This window comes from Chinchilla lanigera, unplaced genomic scaffold, assembly GCF_000276665.1.
Source record: "Chinchilla lanigera isolate Chin_1 unplaced genomic scaffold, ChiLan1.0 scaffold00046, whole genome shotgun sequence".
Lineage (NCBI taxonomy): Eukaryota > Metazoa > Chordata > Mammalia > Rodentia > Chinchillidae > Chinchilla > Chinchilla lanigera.
Window position 1 is genome coordinate 17,179,612 of NW_004955447.1, and position 13,357 is coordinate 17,192,968.

At 47.8% G+C, this 13,357-nt stretch overlaps 1 protein-coding gene across 4 annotated transcripts in view; it reads left to right on the plus strand.

The window, feature by feature from the left end:
* The window catches only part of Lnx1 (ligand of numb-protein X 1, E3 ubiquitin protein ligase), a 111,042-nt gene that overhangs the window by 25,586 nt on the left and 72,099 nt on the right, over nucleotides 1-13,357 (plus strand). The window contains exon 1 of one of the 4 annotated variants that reach the window (XM_005392903.2): nucleotides 10-1,428. The exons of the other annotated variants lie outside the window; for them this stretch is intronic. Coding sequence (XP_005392960.1) covers nucleotides 1,337-1,428 — 92 coding nt within the window. The 5' untranslated portion in view covers nucleotides 10-1,336. Of the gene's footprint in view, nucleotides 1-9; nucleotides 1,429-13,357 lie in introns of those variants that run through there. 4 annotated transcript variants of the gene reach the window in all.

Consider the following 13,357-nt stretch of genomic DNA (forward strand, 5'->3'; position numbering starts at 1 on the left):
GAGCCCAGGGCCTCACATACGCCAGCCAAGCACTCAACCACTGGGCTACACCCCCAGCCCTCCAGGTGTTCTCTTTTTGGTCAGAATCCTAGATGTTAAATCTGACCGTTCTGAGGCTGTACTCTGTTTACTATTGTTCAGCCCTGCCTCAGCTGAACGAGCTGCTCACTGCGGGTCTTGCCCTGTAGCCTTTGCTCTGGTCTTCCTGTCGAGTGCAGTTGCCGTCCCTGCTTGGGTATCAGAAATGCTGTGATCCCTCAGAGCCTTTTCCATGAAGCTTGCAGCCTTGGGTTGGCAAAATGGACTTCGATCTTCTTGGATATAGGGTAGAAAGAGGGGAGTCCTGGGGCTTCTGCGGCCTTCCAGAACATCAGCGCGGAAAGGAGCCCTCACCTGAGGGCAGGTGGTGCGCTCTAGAACTGCAGACCTTGAAGCTGGAAGAAGTGCTGCTGGACCCGGTATTATTAGGTCCATTACAGAGACGAGGGACTGAGCCTCAGGAGCTTCGTGAGACACCTGTGGCCACCCACCCAGTTTGTGGGCTGGTGAGGTGACCCCTTCCTTGCAGAGCGGGCACCTGTGCGTGATTTGGACAGAACGTCGTGTCTATCCGGGCTGACTGTGAGAAGACAATGGCACAGCCTGTTCTTCTATTGAGCCAGTTTTCAAATTGCAAGGAAGCTGTCCTTTTCCTTACACATGACCCCGCAGTCAGCACAGCGTTCGGTAAAATGTCTTAAACGCCTGTTTTAAATAGATGCACAGCGCCCAGGAGGGGGAGGGGGTTTCACTTTACGCGCCTCCTGTGGTGAGGTATCTGAAGGCTCCCTCTCAGCTCGGACCCTCAGGCTGTGTTCTGCCCGCTAATTTCTTACGGTGGCTTGTTCCGGCAGGCTGCAGGGCAGCTTTTGATCACTCCCCATTCACACAGCGGTGTCCGAACGGGCTGTGCTCAAGTCCTCTCACGGCACGGTTTTCTCCCAGCTTGGCCCTCCTGGCCGGTGATGTAAATGTACCAGCTGCTTCCCAGGAGCCAGTCCGCATCCTGCAGGAGGGGCCGGTCCCTCTCCTGGGCATCAGCCTTCGTGCTGTGAGCCTAAGCCCTGCTGCCAACCACGGTGGGTCCCTCTGGTCTCCCATCTCCTCATCTGAGAGTCAGAGGCACAATCCTCTTGCAGGCTCATGATTTATAGCATTGTTGAATCTAAAGACTCTAAGTCGTATTTGTTATGATCTGCTGCTGGTGGGGACATGGCCAGGTTTGCTTGAAGGGCTGGGTGAGGCACTGCAGCGGACAGAGAAGGTGGCAGGAAGAAGGCAGCACCTTGCTGGGAAGATGAAGGCGCTTCTGCTGCTGGTCTTGCCCTGGCTTAGTCCCGCCAACTACATTGACAATGTGGGCAACCTGCACTTCCTGTATTCCGAACTGTGAGTCCCCTCTGATCATGCCTGCTGCCTGGGTCTGTGTGTCGGCTGTGTTGGGGGTGGGGCCCGGTCAGCCCCTGGCCGGCATTTCTGTTTGGAGGAATAAATTCTATATACACAGGATGCGCTTGGACAAAACGCCCTGCCAGCCGTTCAAAGCAGCATGCTTGGCTGCAGTCTGTGACTTAAAACTAAACACCATCTTACAGGAAGCAGTGCTTTTCCAGCAAGGCGTTTTTTCTCCTTCTGTTCCAGCATCGCGTTTTTTGTGCTTGGCTTTTTCTCAGTAGGTGTGTGTTCTCTGCTCTCCTCTTTCCATAGAGAACCCAAGCAGCAGTTACAAACAGAGCCTGCATGCACAGATCTGTGTCCTTTGTTGGGTATTTCTAATTGCAAGCATAGAATTAGACTGTCTTGCGACTGTCAGCCTTTATACCTGAAAACAGGTACAGTATCAGTAAAGGGAAAAGATAACCCTGAGCATAACGAATATATATGCTCCATTTTATTATTTTTTTCATTTTTAAACCTATTGGAAATAAAGAACTGGGCCATGAGCACCAAACTCCCATTGCCTCGATTTAATAATTAATATCTTACTACATTTTCTTCATATATTTCTTTCTTTGCAGAAAATTGGGCTACAGTAAATGATAGTCGTTGTAACATTTCATCCCTAAATACCACACTGTGCATCTCTAAAGCATAAAGCAGCTTCCTTACGTGACCTAAGTTTATTTTATGAAAGATAATGACTTGTGTCCCCAGCCTTTAATATAAATATTTGTTCTGGCTCCTTTTATGGGTAATCTTTGAAAGAGGATTGCAGACTGATGTGAACAGCTTCTATCAATCACATAAAAAATGATGGTGTGAGTACCTCCGTGTTGAGTGCGTTTAGCAGACATATGTATTCCTCCTGATTAATCAGACAGCAAAAATAGCAAGAGTTGGTTTATGTATCAATTAGAGTCAGCGTGCAGATGAAACACAGGAACTTAAATAGAGCTCGTAGAGCTCTGATCACAAAAGCTTGGCTGAGCATATTTGGATGGTGATACTACCCATGACTGGGTGGAGTTCCCCTTTTGTAATTAGCTAGACTAACCAATTTGTCTAGCACAGTAGCTGCTTGTAAATGCTTGGTAAATAGAGCTAAGTCCTTCAAGGCAGATCACTTGTTTTGAGGACTCTACATTGCAGGATTATCTGGCTGACCTTTTTGGAATGTCACCCCAATGCACCTTAGATAAGAAGGCTCAGCGAGAAAGTGCCCGGCTTAAACCTGAATCACAAGTGTCCCTGTGGAAATGATGACAGTATGGAGGCTTTTCTAGAAACACGTACAACGGCAGAGCTAACTGGGATTATGAAAAAAAGGCTCTTCCCTGTCTCTCGGTAGATGCCCAAGTGGAAATGTCTGAAACCCAGTGCCGTAGCATTCCTTCCTGCCCACCCGCTCCCGTTTGCTAGCCTTGTTAGTTGTTGCATTCGTTTCCTGAGCGTGCTGTACAAAGTACAACAAGCTGGGTATCTGGCCATTTATTCTCTCACACTTCTGGGGTCTGGAATCTTGAATCAAGGACGCAGCAAGTCCGTGCTCTGCAGGAAGAAGCTGGGAGAGAGAACCCTTGCTTGCTCCCTGCCAGCGTCTCCAGGCTTCCTTGCCTATGGCTGTATAACTCCGATTTCCACCTCCATCTGCACGTGGCCACCTTCTGTGCCCTTTCCAGGTCTGCTGTGTCCTTATAAGGACATTAGTCACTAGATGTAGGGCCCATTTGGATATCCCGGATGGTGGTGTCTTGAGAGCCATAACTTATTCACACCTCTAAGATTATCCTTCCAAAATAAGGTCTCATTCGCAGGTTCTTCGGGGAGGCACCATGCATCCCACTTTGGTTGCTGCAGAAGAGCCCTTCCATTCAGTTCATTCTTCTAGCCTAATGGAAGGGAGGTGCTTTGTGTTGGCTTAGAAATTTTCTTTTCTACATGCACACGAACCAAAGGCAACTTTTCTGTTGCATAACAGAGTAGGCTCAAGTAGGTCATTCTTTCCAAGATGTGAAGTGATCCAGAAAGCATGGTGCTAGGGAATTGCCAAGACGCTCTTCCTGAGCTTACTTGACGGTTTTCTCAGAAATTTCCAGTTGCTGGAGATGCTCTGTGAGGGGGTTTTATGCAGCTATTACCTGATGCCACTGGTGATAATTAACAAATCTGTGGATCAGCGACGTATTTCAGGTACTACGCCACAGACAGATACAGGCAGTGAGAAGTTAGTCACAGTGCCCACCTCCTAAGAGCAGGCAATCTAACTGAGAAGGTGAGATTTACATATATAAAAAATGGAAGCAATGAGCCAAGGCAGAAGGGGACAAGTCTTTTCAAAGTAAAGTAGGTAGCGAATTAGAGGAGGGAGAGATTGTCCACCTCCAGATCCCAGAGAACTTTAGGATTTGAGCTGGACCTTCAAGTGGAGAGAGGAAGGAGACAGAATCTGGGGTAGGTTTGGGCAGGGTAAACAACATTGACAGGAGTTTGGGGCTTGCTACAGTTGTCACCACAGCTTTAAAAGCAGTTTTGAGCAGGAAATGGGACTGCCCAGCTAGTTTAACGCCCTTGGGAGCAGGGGCGGCGGGAGGTGGCTGTGCGTCCCTGAGATGAACAGGCTCGTCTCGTCTGCCTGGTGTCTTTGGATCTCTAAGGCAGGCAGAGCTCGGTGGGGTTTCCAGGCTTCCTTCTCCACACGTTTGCGCTTTGGGTCCCAGCCTTGTGCGGCTCACTTTGTCCTCTATGCTTGCAGGGAGCCCAGGGTCTAATGCCTGCAAGAGCCAGGCAGGGACTATTTTAAAATGTAAATCATTCAGCTATAAGACCAGAGGAGATGGCCTGTCCCCTCCGGTCAACCATAGAATGAATGAATATCTGTATTTGTATCTGTATCTGCATGTGTATCTGTATCTGTACCTGTCCCTGCCCCTGTACCTGTCCCTATACCTGTATTTTATCTCTCCTTCTCCCCCCTATATATAAAATCTTCAATTTTTAAAAGGGAAAGCATTCAAATTTACAAGAAATCCAATTTGAAACAGCAACCCTGGGTCCCATCCAACAGATCACTTCTGGGGCTGGGGATTAGCTCAGCGGCACAGCGCCTGCCTGGCAAGCGCGAGGTCGTGAGTTTGATTCCTGGTACCTGAAAAAAACAAAACAACAACAACAGATCACTTCTGCAAGTCTGGTTTTACCTTGAGGACCAGCCATTTATGACCTGGGCAGCGACTTCTAAACACATCCTGTTTCACCTGTTTCACCTGACCCAAAGGGAGTGAACTTACAGATTCAGCCTAAAACTAGAGTATTCAGCATGCCGTCCCTGTGCACTGACCCGGGCGTGGAGTCTAGGTTGGCTCGGAGTCTGTGGAGAATGTGCCATGGGATAAAGGGCGAAGCTCTCTTCCCCACAAGCCCTGACCACAGACCCCCATGAACTCTCTGAATGTCCTGGACTCCAAAAGGAATCTAAGAAATCAGTGTCCTCATATGTTGGGGCCTCCGTGGAGCTCAGCACCTGAGGACTCAAACCTGAAGGCCTTAGAACAAGGCGGACCTGCGGCCCACTCATGTCGGTACCGGGGACTAGGTCTGCTTTCCAAATGCGGACACGTGGGCCCTACACCAAACCCAATAACAGAAACATCTGTAGAGATGGGGCCACCACTTCCACCCTTGAGCTTCTCAGGTTGTTCATACAGGCCACATTCCCATTCTGAACAAGCTCCCAGCTGCTTCCTGTGGGCACAGCCATGAACTCTTCGCTCCAGCTGAGATGCAGCTCACCAACTTCCTGCTGAAAATCAGCACTTCTCTCTGTCCCCTAGTGCTATGCCTCATCAGAAACTTTTGTCTGTCCACTCCACTGTGAGTTCTTAGAAGTTGAGAGACGCTAATATCGTACGCCCAGCTTCTACACAATTCAGTGCAGAATTAAGTTGGACTGAAAGTTATGAATTTGCCTGGCGTCTTAGCCAACTTATGAATGCTGTAGGCTGTGATGAAGAAGACCCTGGTTTGGTTTCTGTGGAGGAGAACTTTGATCTTGCTCAGAATGATTCAAGCCAACTTCATTCAGATGTTCCAGAACACAGCTCTGTACTTGACCAGCTGAAGTCATTGTTGCCCTGGTCAGTGATCTATTACGGCTTTTACAACTTTTCTTTACATGTTTAGTTTCACAGAAATCTCAGGGGAAAACATGGGGTTTGGACAGATAACGCAGTACATGACACATGTTATGGCCCGACAGCAAACTCTCAAGAGCCACTTACAGAAAAAGATTTTCTCTGTTTCCTCCACCTTCAAAAGTTCTCACTCCTGCCACTTTGGGTAATACTTTTCACTGTCCTGTCCCTATGAATATTGTGACCTGTTCTCTCCTGTGGGGCAGACTCTGAGTGAGCTTTGAGTTGGGGCCTTACTTTTCAAAGTTAATATCTGTCCTTTACTATAGGGACGCAGATCAGCAAGACAACGTAGCATGGATACGGGAGGATCACACCTCCTGGAAACTAGCATTACTGCATAGCTGTGTGACTTCTTGGGAAGCCAGGAAATGCCGGTTCTCTCTCTAGCTTAGAGTCAGATAAATATTTTTAATTTGTAAATGAAATCACTGTGGACGGTATTCATGCCAAAATCTGGAGATAAAAGTTACAGTGCATCCCTGAACCCTGGGAGATAGTCGTTCTAAACAGGCCTGGCTTCTTCCCACTGAGGTTTTGTGCTCAGAAAATTAAAATGAGTGATTTCAGTTTCACAACTTGAATCACTTAGTACTGTGGCAGGATGGGGCCTCCTGGAGGAACTGCCAAGAGCAGCAGAGCTGCGGGGCTTCATGCGTCCTTTCTGCAAACTGGGGTTGGCCAAAGGAGTCGGGGACATAGAACTCCCACCGGGTGTCATAGGACCAAGGACTCCCACCACCCACGGCCTCCCGAGGAGAACTTCCTCAAAGCAATTTGCAAAACGCACCTCTGACACGCTGCACTGTCTGGCCAGCAAGGACATTACTTGGACTCACAGGCCAGAGAGAGCCTGACTCCCACTCAGCGGGGCCTCGACGCTTTGCAGCGAGCAGCCTGCTTGTCCTCGTTGTCTGTATCAGTTCTGAGGTGGTCCAGCTCCTCCACTTCCCTCCCTAGGTCAAGGCCTTACAGCAAAACTAGCCGTAGCAGCTCCTTTTCCCCTCTTGCTGCCGTCAGCCGGACATGAGCCAGGTGGCCAGCCATGAACTCTGCAACCTGGAAACTTCTTTTCCAAGCTCTGCTCGAGGAAATCCACACAGGCATCCTGGACTCTTGCAGTTGGACTCTGGCGTGCGTGAGGAGGGAGGAAGAGGCAGGAGCGGAACGCGGTCGGATGAGCTCAGCGTCCACTTCCTCCCCACTTCATTTTCGCTGTGCTAACGACCCGAAACACTTCAAAGCTCAGTCCAAGGGGGTGAGCCTTATGGCTTTGCCAGGAAATGATTTCCAAGTTGAGTCTCTAAGATGACGTCCTTTTTTCATCAAAATTGACAAAAAAAAAAAAGAAAGAAAGTACTGCTGATCTCTGGATTTTTCCTGTAATACATTTTGAGCATCTGAAGTCAAGTTTGGCTGAGAACCTGAAAGGAAGGAGGTAGAGTTTACAGAGGAAATGGAGTGAGGTGGGGAAATCATAGTCGAGTAGGAATGAGGTCCGGTTTCAGGGGCAAAGCCAGGGCTCACTGGGGTTCAGTGACTTTCCTAATGTCCTTTGGAGCGCTCGGCTCAGCACATGTTTTAATGGGGTATTTTTCTCTAACTTTTTAGACTTGTGTGTTTTGAAGGAAATTGAAGCTGTCTGTTCCTGATTCACTTACAGTGAACTCATCAAAATGCCGCCTTATAACGAGTCTTTGATGTCCAGAGAGCATTGTGATCCTGCTTCATGCTCTTATTTTTTCTCCTTGAGAAGCAACAAGTTCTCTTTTGCCAGCAGTGAAGCAATTCCAGTTATAAACGCTTCACTTTCTAAAATGTTCTCCTTGGAAAACTTCTAGCATGTCAGAACCCAGCAGTTCCAAGAATCTGCTCTGAGGCCCGGTGGAGAGCGTTTCCCTAGCTGTGCAGACAGAGGACAGGCAAAGTGGGCCTTCTTTAAAGGTCTTACGGACTCAATTTGGATGGTTTATTTTCTTTTTCGGAATTTTAATTTGTTACAATGGAAAAATTCCAAAAAACACAAAAGTAAAGAGGCACTTCGTGCCCATCTTTAATGGTTACCAGTGAGGGCCAGCCGCAGTTACCTCGAGCTTTTTGAATTATTTTAAAGCAAGTCTGAGACATCTCATCATTTTATCTGAACACTGCTATGAAATATGTCCACAACACTAATGCCACACTAAAACCAAGTTCCCTGTAATCCCTTAATATCAAATGTCTAGTCTGTTCAGATTTTTCCTGTTGTCTAATAATTTTTCTTGAGGCTTGTTTGAGTCATGAGCTTTGTATGTATACTTACCTATATACACATACATGTATATGTACTTGCATAGTCATATATTCGTGTATGTAAAGTAGCCGTGTACATATAGTTATATAGGTATCCTATGTGTACAGTTATGTGTATTGTATATGTGCTTATCTCTAAACTGTACACATGTACTACTGCATCAGTATGTCATTATAGGACACGCACGAAAACCTTTTGAAAGGAAAAGAGGCCGTGGTGAGAGTTCTAGTGCAGCTTCCCTGCTCCCAAACCCATCCCGCACTGCGATGCGACAGCTTGGGAAACAAACCCCCGCACTCCCTGGCACTCGAACACAGCATTTTCAAAGTGAACACAGGACACTTTCTCACTGACAGTCGGCGGGGTTGGCCTTGGAAGGAGTGGGGCAGGAAATGGCCCACTTTCGCAGGCCAAATAAAACTTGCAGGCCGCGGAAGCAGACACCCTTTTCTCGTAGTCACATTCTCTCTCTGCAGAGAAAAAGGGAGCGCCTTCTTTGTCGCGCCAGTGGCCTGCAGCATGCTCTGTGAGCCCTGCCTTCTCCGTGCCCCGTTCGCAAACACCAAGACGGGCTTCGGAGGAGCCAGGTTGGTCAAACCTGGAATGCTGCCAGTCTACAAGATTAATTTTAAAGTGTCACAATTTGTTGGCCCCCTCTCAGGTCCCTGGAGCGGCACACGCGAGCCAGAGCCTTGAGCCATGGTCGCCGGCTTTGCATCAGTGCTTTCTGCCCAGCTGTCCAGGGTCGGCCTCCACTTCCTTCTGGTGCTCATCCTCGGACATCTCCCTGGAGAAGCTCCCTGGCAGCGCCCGCACCCCCCTAAGCTGTTTCTCCTGCCCCCCTCTTCCATACCGCAGGCTGGAAGGCTCCATGCTGCCCTGTTCTCCTTTTCCCACCGCTTCCTTCCCCAGCCACTCTCCTCAGCACAGTGAGAGAAGAGGCAAGGACCCCGAGACAAGGAGTGATCCACCTCTCTCCTGACGGCTGTAATCAGTCCCCTGGAAAGCTGGAAGTCGGTGCCTGGTGAATGAGCGACCAGGCGCCCTCTGGAGTCAGGCTGACTTACATTCCTTACCCAGTCCTTGCTAGCTGTGCAGCCTCGGGCAAGTTACTCAGCTTCTCTGAGCCTTTCTCACCTAAAAATGGGAATAACAATATCTACCTCTCAGGTTCTTGTGAGTCCTGGATAAAATTATGTGAAGTATTCGCCAAGAATCTGACAGAGGAAGCCCTTAAACTGTGGGTTTCATGAGTAATGACAGTAGTTACAAGAACATATTCTGTCGATCCTAAGACATGCTTTTTAATATCCCAGAAAGCAGGCTGCATACAAAGAAAATTGGCAGTGTTTTTTTTGGTGATTTGTAAAGTAACGATCTATTTCACAGTAGGTGAAGTCCAATTTGATGAAATTGGGAAATAACTAAAATTCAGCACCAGTCATGGAGGCACTGAGGTCAGGACAGGGGAACTGCTGAAGCCGGAGTCCCTTCCGCTCTGGTGAGTGCCTGACTTGAGCTCCGACGGGGGCGGGCAGTGGGCAAGGGTGCAGATGGGCGAGGCCCGAGCCCTCAGCAGACGAGGACCACACCTGCCTCAGAGCTCTGCCTGCGACATTCCTCAGGTCCCTGATCATAGCTGCCTCTGTCTCGGGGCTGTGTCCCACGCTGCGTGCCCGGGCGTCAGTCCTCGGCTATGTAGCTTCCTGTGACTTGGACACTGCACCTCCTCCTTCCTCTTCCCTGTCCATCCTTCCTCTTCCTCCAGGTGAAGGGAAGCCTCAGCCCGGCATGCTGCTGCGCTGGGGGAGCCTGTGGCCCAGAAGCATAGCTGGTTGGAGCTTCCCAAGGCTCTGGACACTGTCTTATGCAAAGCTCCCATTTTACAGATGAAGAAGCTAAGGCATGATGATTTACCCAAGTGACGCAGTCCTCTCAGTACTGACGTCGAGCAAGTCATGACATTTTGTTGGAAACAATGTTAATATTGTTGTATGTTGTTAAATATTATTGTGTAAAATATGTCTTCAGGAAGCAATAAAACTGGAGCTAGTTAGAATTTGTCAGTGAAGAGCTTTAGGCAAAGCGAAGCTGTAAATGCTTTACAGTGAGGCACGTGACTGCGGACGTGTGTCCCTTGGGAACTGTGTCCTCCAAGGAGTCTGGCCTGCCCGGCATGCTCCGAGAATGGTACCGTGGCACTTCCCGGCCAGCTCTGTACAGATGTGACCTGGGCCATTTGGCAGTAATAAAGCTTCACGTTTGAACGTGTCGTTCCCACTTTTACGTAATGGTGAGGGCTTCAGGTAAAAGGGTGCAGTGAAGAAGAGGAAAGGAAGAGCTCCCCCCAAAGTGGCTACAAGCCTCAGCTGTTAGTCATTGAGTCCGTGGCCTCTGGAGTCACCCAGCTCTGAGTTTAAATCCTGGCTTGTTGTTGACTAGCTGTCTACCTTGGGATAGGTAGGTTGTTTACCCTCAGCTAAACTGCAGGATTCTCATTCTTAAATCAGAGCTTAGTGATGGTACCTGTCTCATGGGGATGAGAATTAGATACACGCAGGAAGCGTTTAGTGGACACGGGGAATGTTGTGTGTTCTGTACACATTGTGATGATCAACAAATGACCTCAGGTGAACCATACAGGAAATGCAGTGAATCCCTTACCTGATTCATGAGGAAACTTAAGATTAAGTGAGGTTGAGGAGACTTCTCTAGTTAATCTAGCCAGCCTAGGATGCAGGCATCCAGATTTCAGGACCGTGACTTTTTTTCTTTGAATACCTCCCACTGTTGCCATGGTGATGGTGTTGCGCAGGCGCACATGTGCACGTGCCTGCGCTTACGTTGCTCCAGGTCTATAATTCACTGAGACCAGATTGAAGGACTGAGATGGATTTCAATCCAGATAATTGCTTTGTAGATTAAACTTGCTAGTTAGAGTGCCGGGAAATTATTCTGGGCAGTTAAAATTACGTTGGACATAGAGCTTTCTGGTTTGTGCAGTTATTTTTTTTCTACTGAAGTAGGCATAAAAGAGCAGCGATTCCAAAAGCATTCTTTGAAGTGATCAGCCAAAAGTGTTTTTGGCTTCATGAGCTAATTGATGATAGACTACAGAGTGTCAAAGGTGCCCTGTTACACATGCATCTGGAATACTCTTCCTTCTTAGATGCCACTATAGTTGCTATAGAAAATATATCAGAAGTATAGAAGTCTCTCTTGCCCGGGATGCTAGCCCTAATGTCCCCGGGGACAAACAGTGTGATTACAAGTGTGCACTCGAGCCAGACAGGCCTTGTCCCTGCTACTTGTTAGGTGTGTGTCTGTGGCAGTGGCCTTATCGTCTCTGAGTTGTGACAGTCATCTTACAACCTTCAAGAAGATGTTGGGAGGGCTGAGTGAGACGTGTTGGGCCGTGCTAGCTGTGTGGTTTCCATCAGTCAGCTTCCACTGCTCCCTATGTGTGTCTTCTCTTCAGAGAGGACACGTGTGGTACTGGGCCGCAGTGCTGGTGTCTTCCTACCGGAGGGCCCTGAGGTTCCCATCTTTTGCCTCCTTGAGTTCTACTCAGGACCACAGCCCAACTCATCAGAGAATTAGAATTCCTTTATCTTTGCCCAAAATAATATGAACCCCTTGAAAGGTGCTTCATTCTCCATAAAAAGCCTCCAAATATTTATTTTTCCCTTTTCTTTGTTTCAAAGAGAATAAAAATTTAAAAATATTTAAAATGATACAGAATTTCAAAATAAGATGATAGGAAATCAATAGTGGTTGTTATATTGCATATTGTGGTCTTCAAAGTGGTTCAGATTACCAGATATAAGCATGCAAAATTGGTCAAAAAAATTAAGCATGAACTGTTCCTTCCAATAAACCAACAGAAATTAGTAGTACAATTATCTTAGCTTGCTCGTCTGCTTTAGAGGTTTTAAAAATCTAGTAGCAACCAGGCAGGAGTGGTGAGAGGCCTCAGAAATGACTAGGGAGATGAAGGAGTTTAAGAAAATAACATTCTCTAATGTTCTCTATGTTCTCTATGACTCCAATACAAAATAAAGAGAAATGTGGTCAATCTGGTTTTTTAAACGTGCTCCCCCATTTAGTTGCTTGATGTGTTTCAAAGAAAGCCTGGGGTGAGTTCATGCCTTCACTTGGTTTGCTTAGACCAGCTCCCTTTCTTCCTTGATGTGGTCGACAAGATTGGCTTGGAGCATGGGGCCCCCAGGGCAGTGCAGGGGCAGGATTCTCCTCCAGATTCCTTAAGAACTGTTTGACCTTTACCAGAGGCGGGAATTTCTATGAATAAAAACAGTACTTTACAGAGACAGATTTACCTTGTCCAGTGGAAATAAATCAATGTACTGAAAAAAAAACCAACACGATATTTCCCACTTCTCAGAAGTTCTTATGCTTTGTTCAGTGTTTTGTTTTCTAAGTATAATTTCCCAAACAAGGCAACCTTGTGGTAGATGAATGAGGAGCTTATTTTTAGATAGTATAAAAGAAAACACTTTCTCGTGGGGAGAGATAATAATAACAAATATTTATCATGTACTTATGAAATATTAAGCATGTTCCGGGCTTCTGGGATTCTGCCGGAAATTCTGGGTGGAAGTGGTGTGAAATAAATCAGGGCAAAGAGATACTGTTTTACGTAAGAAGACCTTGATAGGAAACTGCCGTCTGAGCAGATGGCAGAAGGAAGTGGTGGTGGGATCGATGTTGACATCTGACCAGGACCAGCCTGAGAACAGGACGTAAAGGCACTTGGACGCCTAAGCGCACATCTGTAAGGAGCAGTGGTAGCTTCCATTAGAATGCGGGGTTCCCGCGAGAGTGGATGATAGCCATGTAAGAGGAGCTGGCACCTGAGCAACTCAGGAATGTGAGCTCTTGCTGCGTCCGCTGGCCTTTTCCTTTGCTGGATTGTGCCAGAAAGAGGGGGGCGGAGGGGATTTTTACTGGCATAACATCACTCTGGGTCATATCCTCTGAACAGTTTTTGATGGACCCACAAGTGCTAACGGCCTCCTACATCCCCACTCACTTCCCTGCTCAGTGTGAATTCAAGGTTCGTTTTCTCAGCTCCAAATTGTGTTGCCTTCTCAATCTCTCCAGCCTAGTCATATCTGTTTTCAGTAGATTCTGTCTAACTGCAGACATCTCTGTCTCTTACCTAGTTTGAGTTTTTTTCGTCCTCCCGTCAGCGTGTCTTCTGGGGTCTCCCCCACCTGAGCGACATCTACACATTTCGTGACACCCACTCCCAGGTCACCCATCCGGGTTGCTCCAGAGTGACCCGAGGGTGATTGTTAAGACACACTCCAGGGTCTGGGGATTTAGCTCAGCGGCAAAAGCGCCTGCCTGGCAAGCGCAAGGTCGTGAGTTCGGT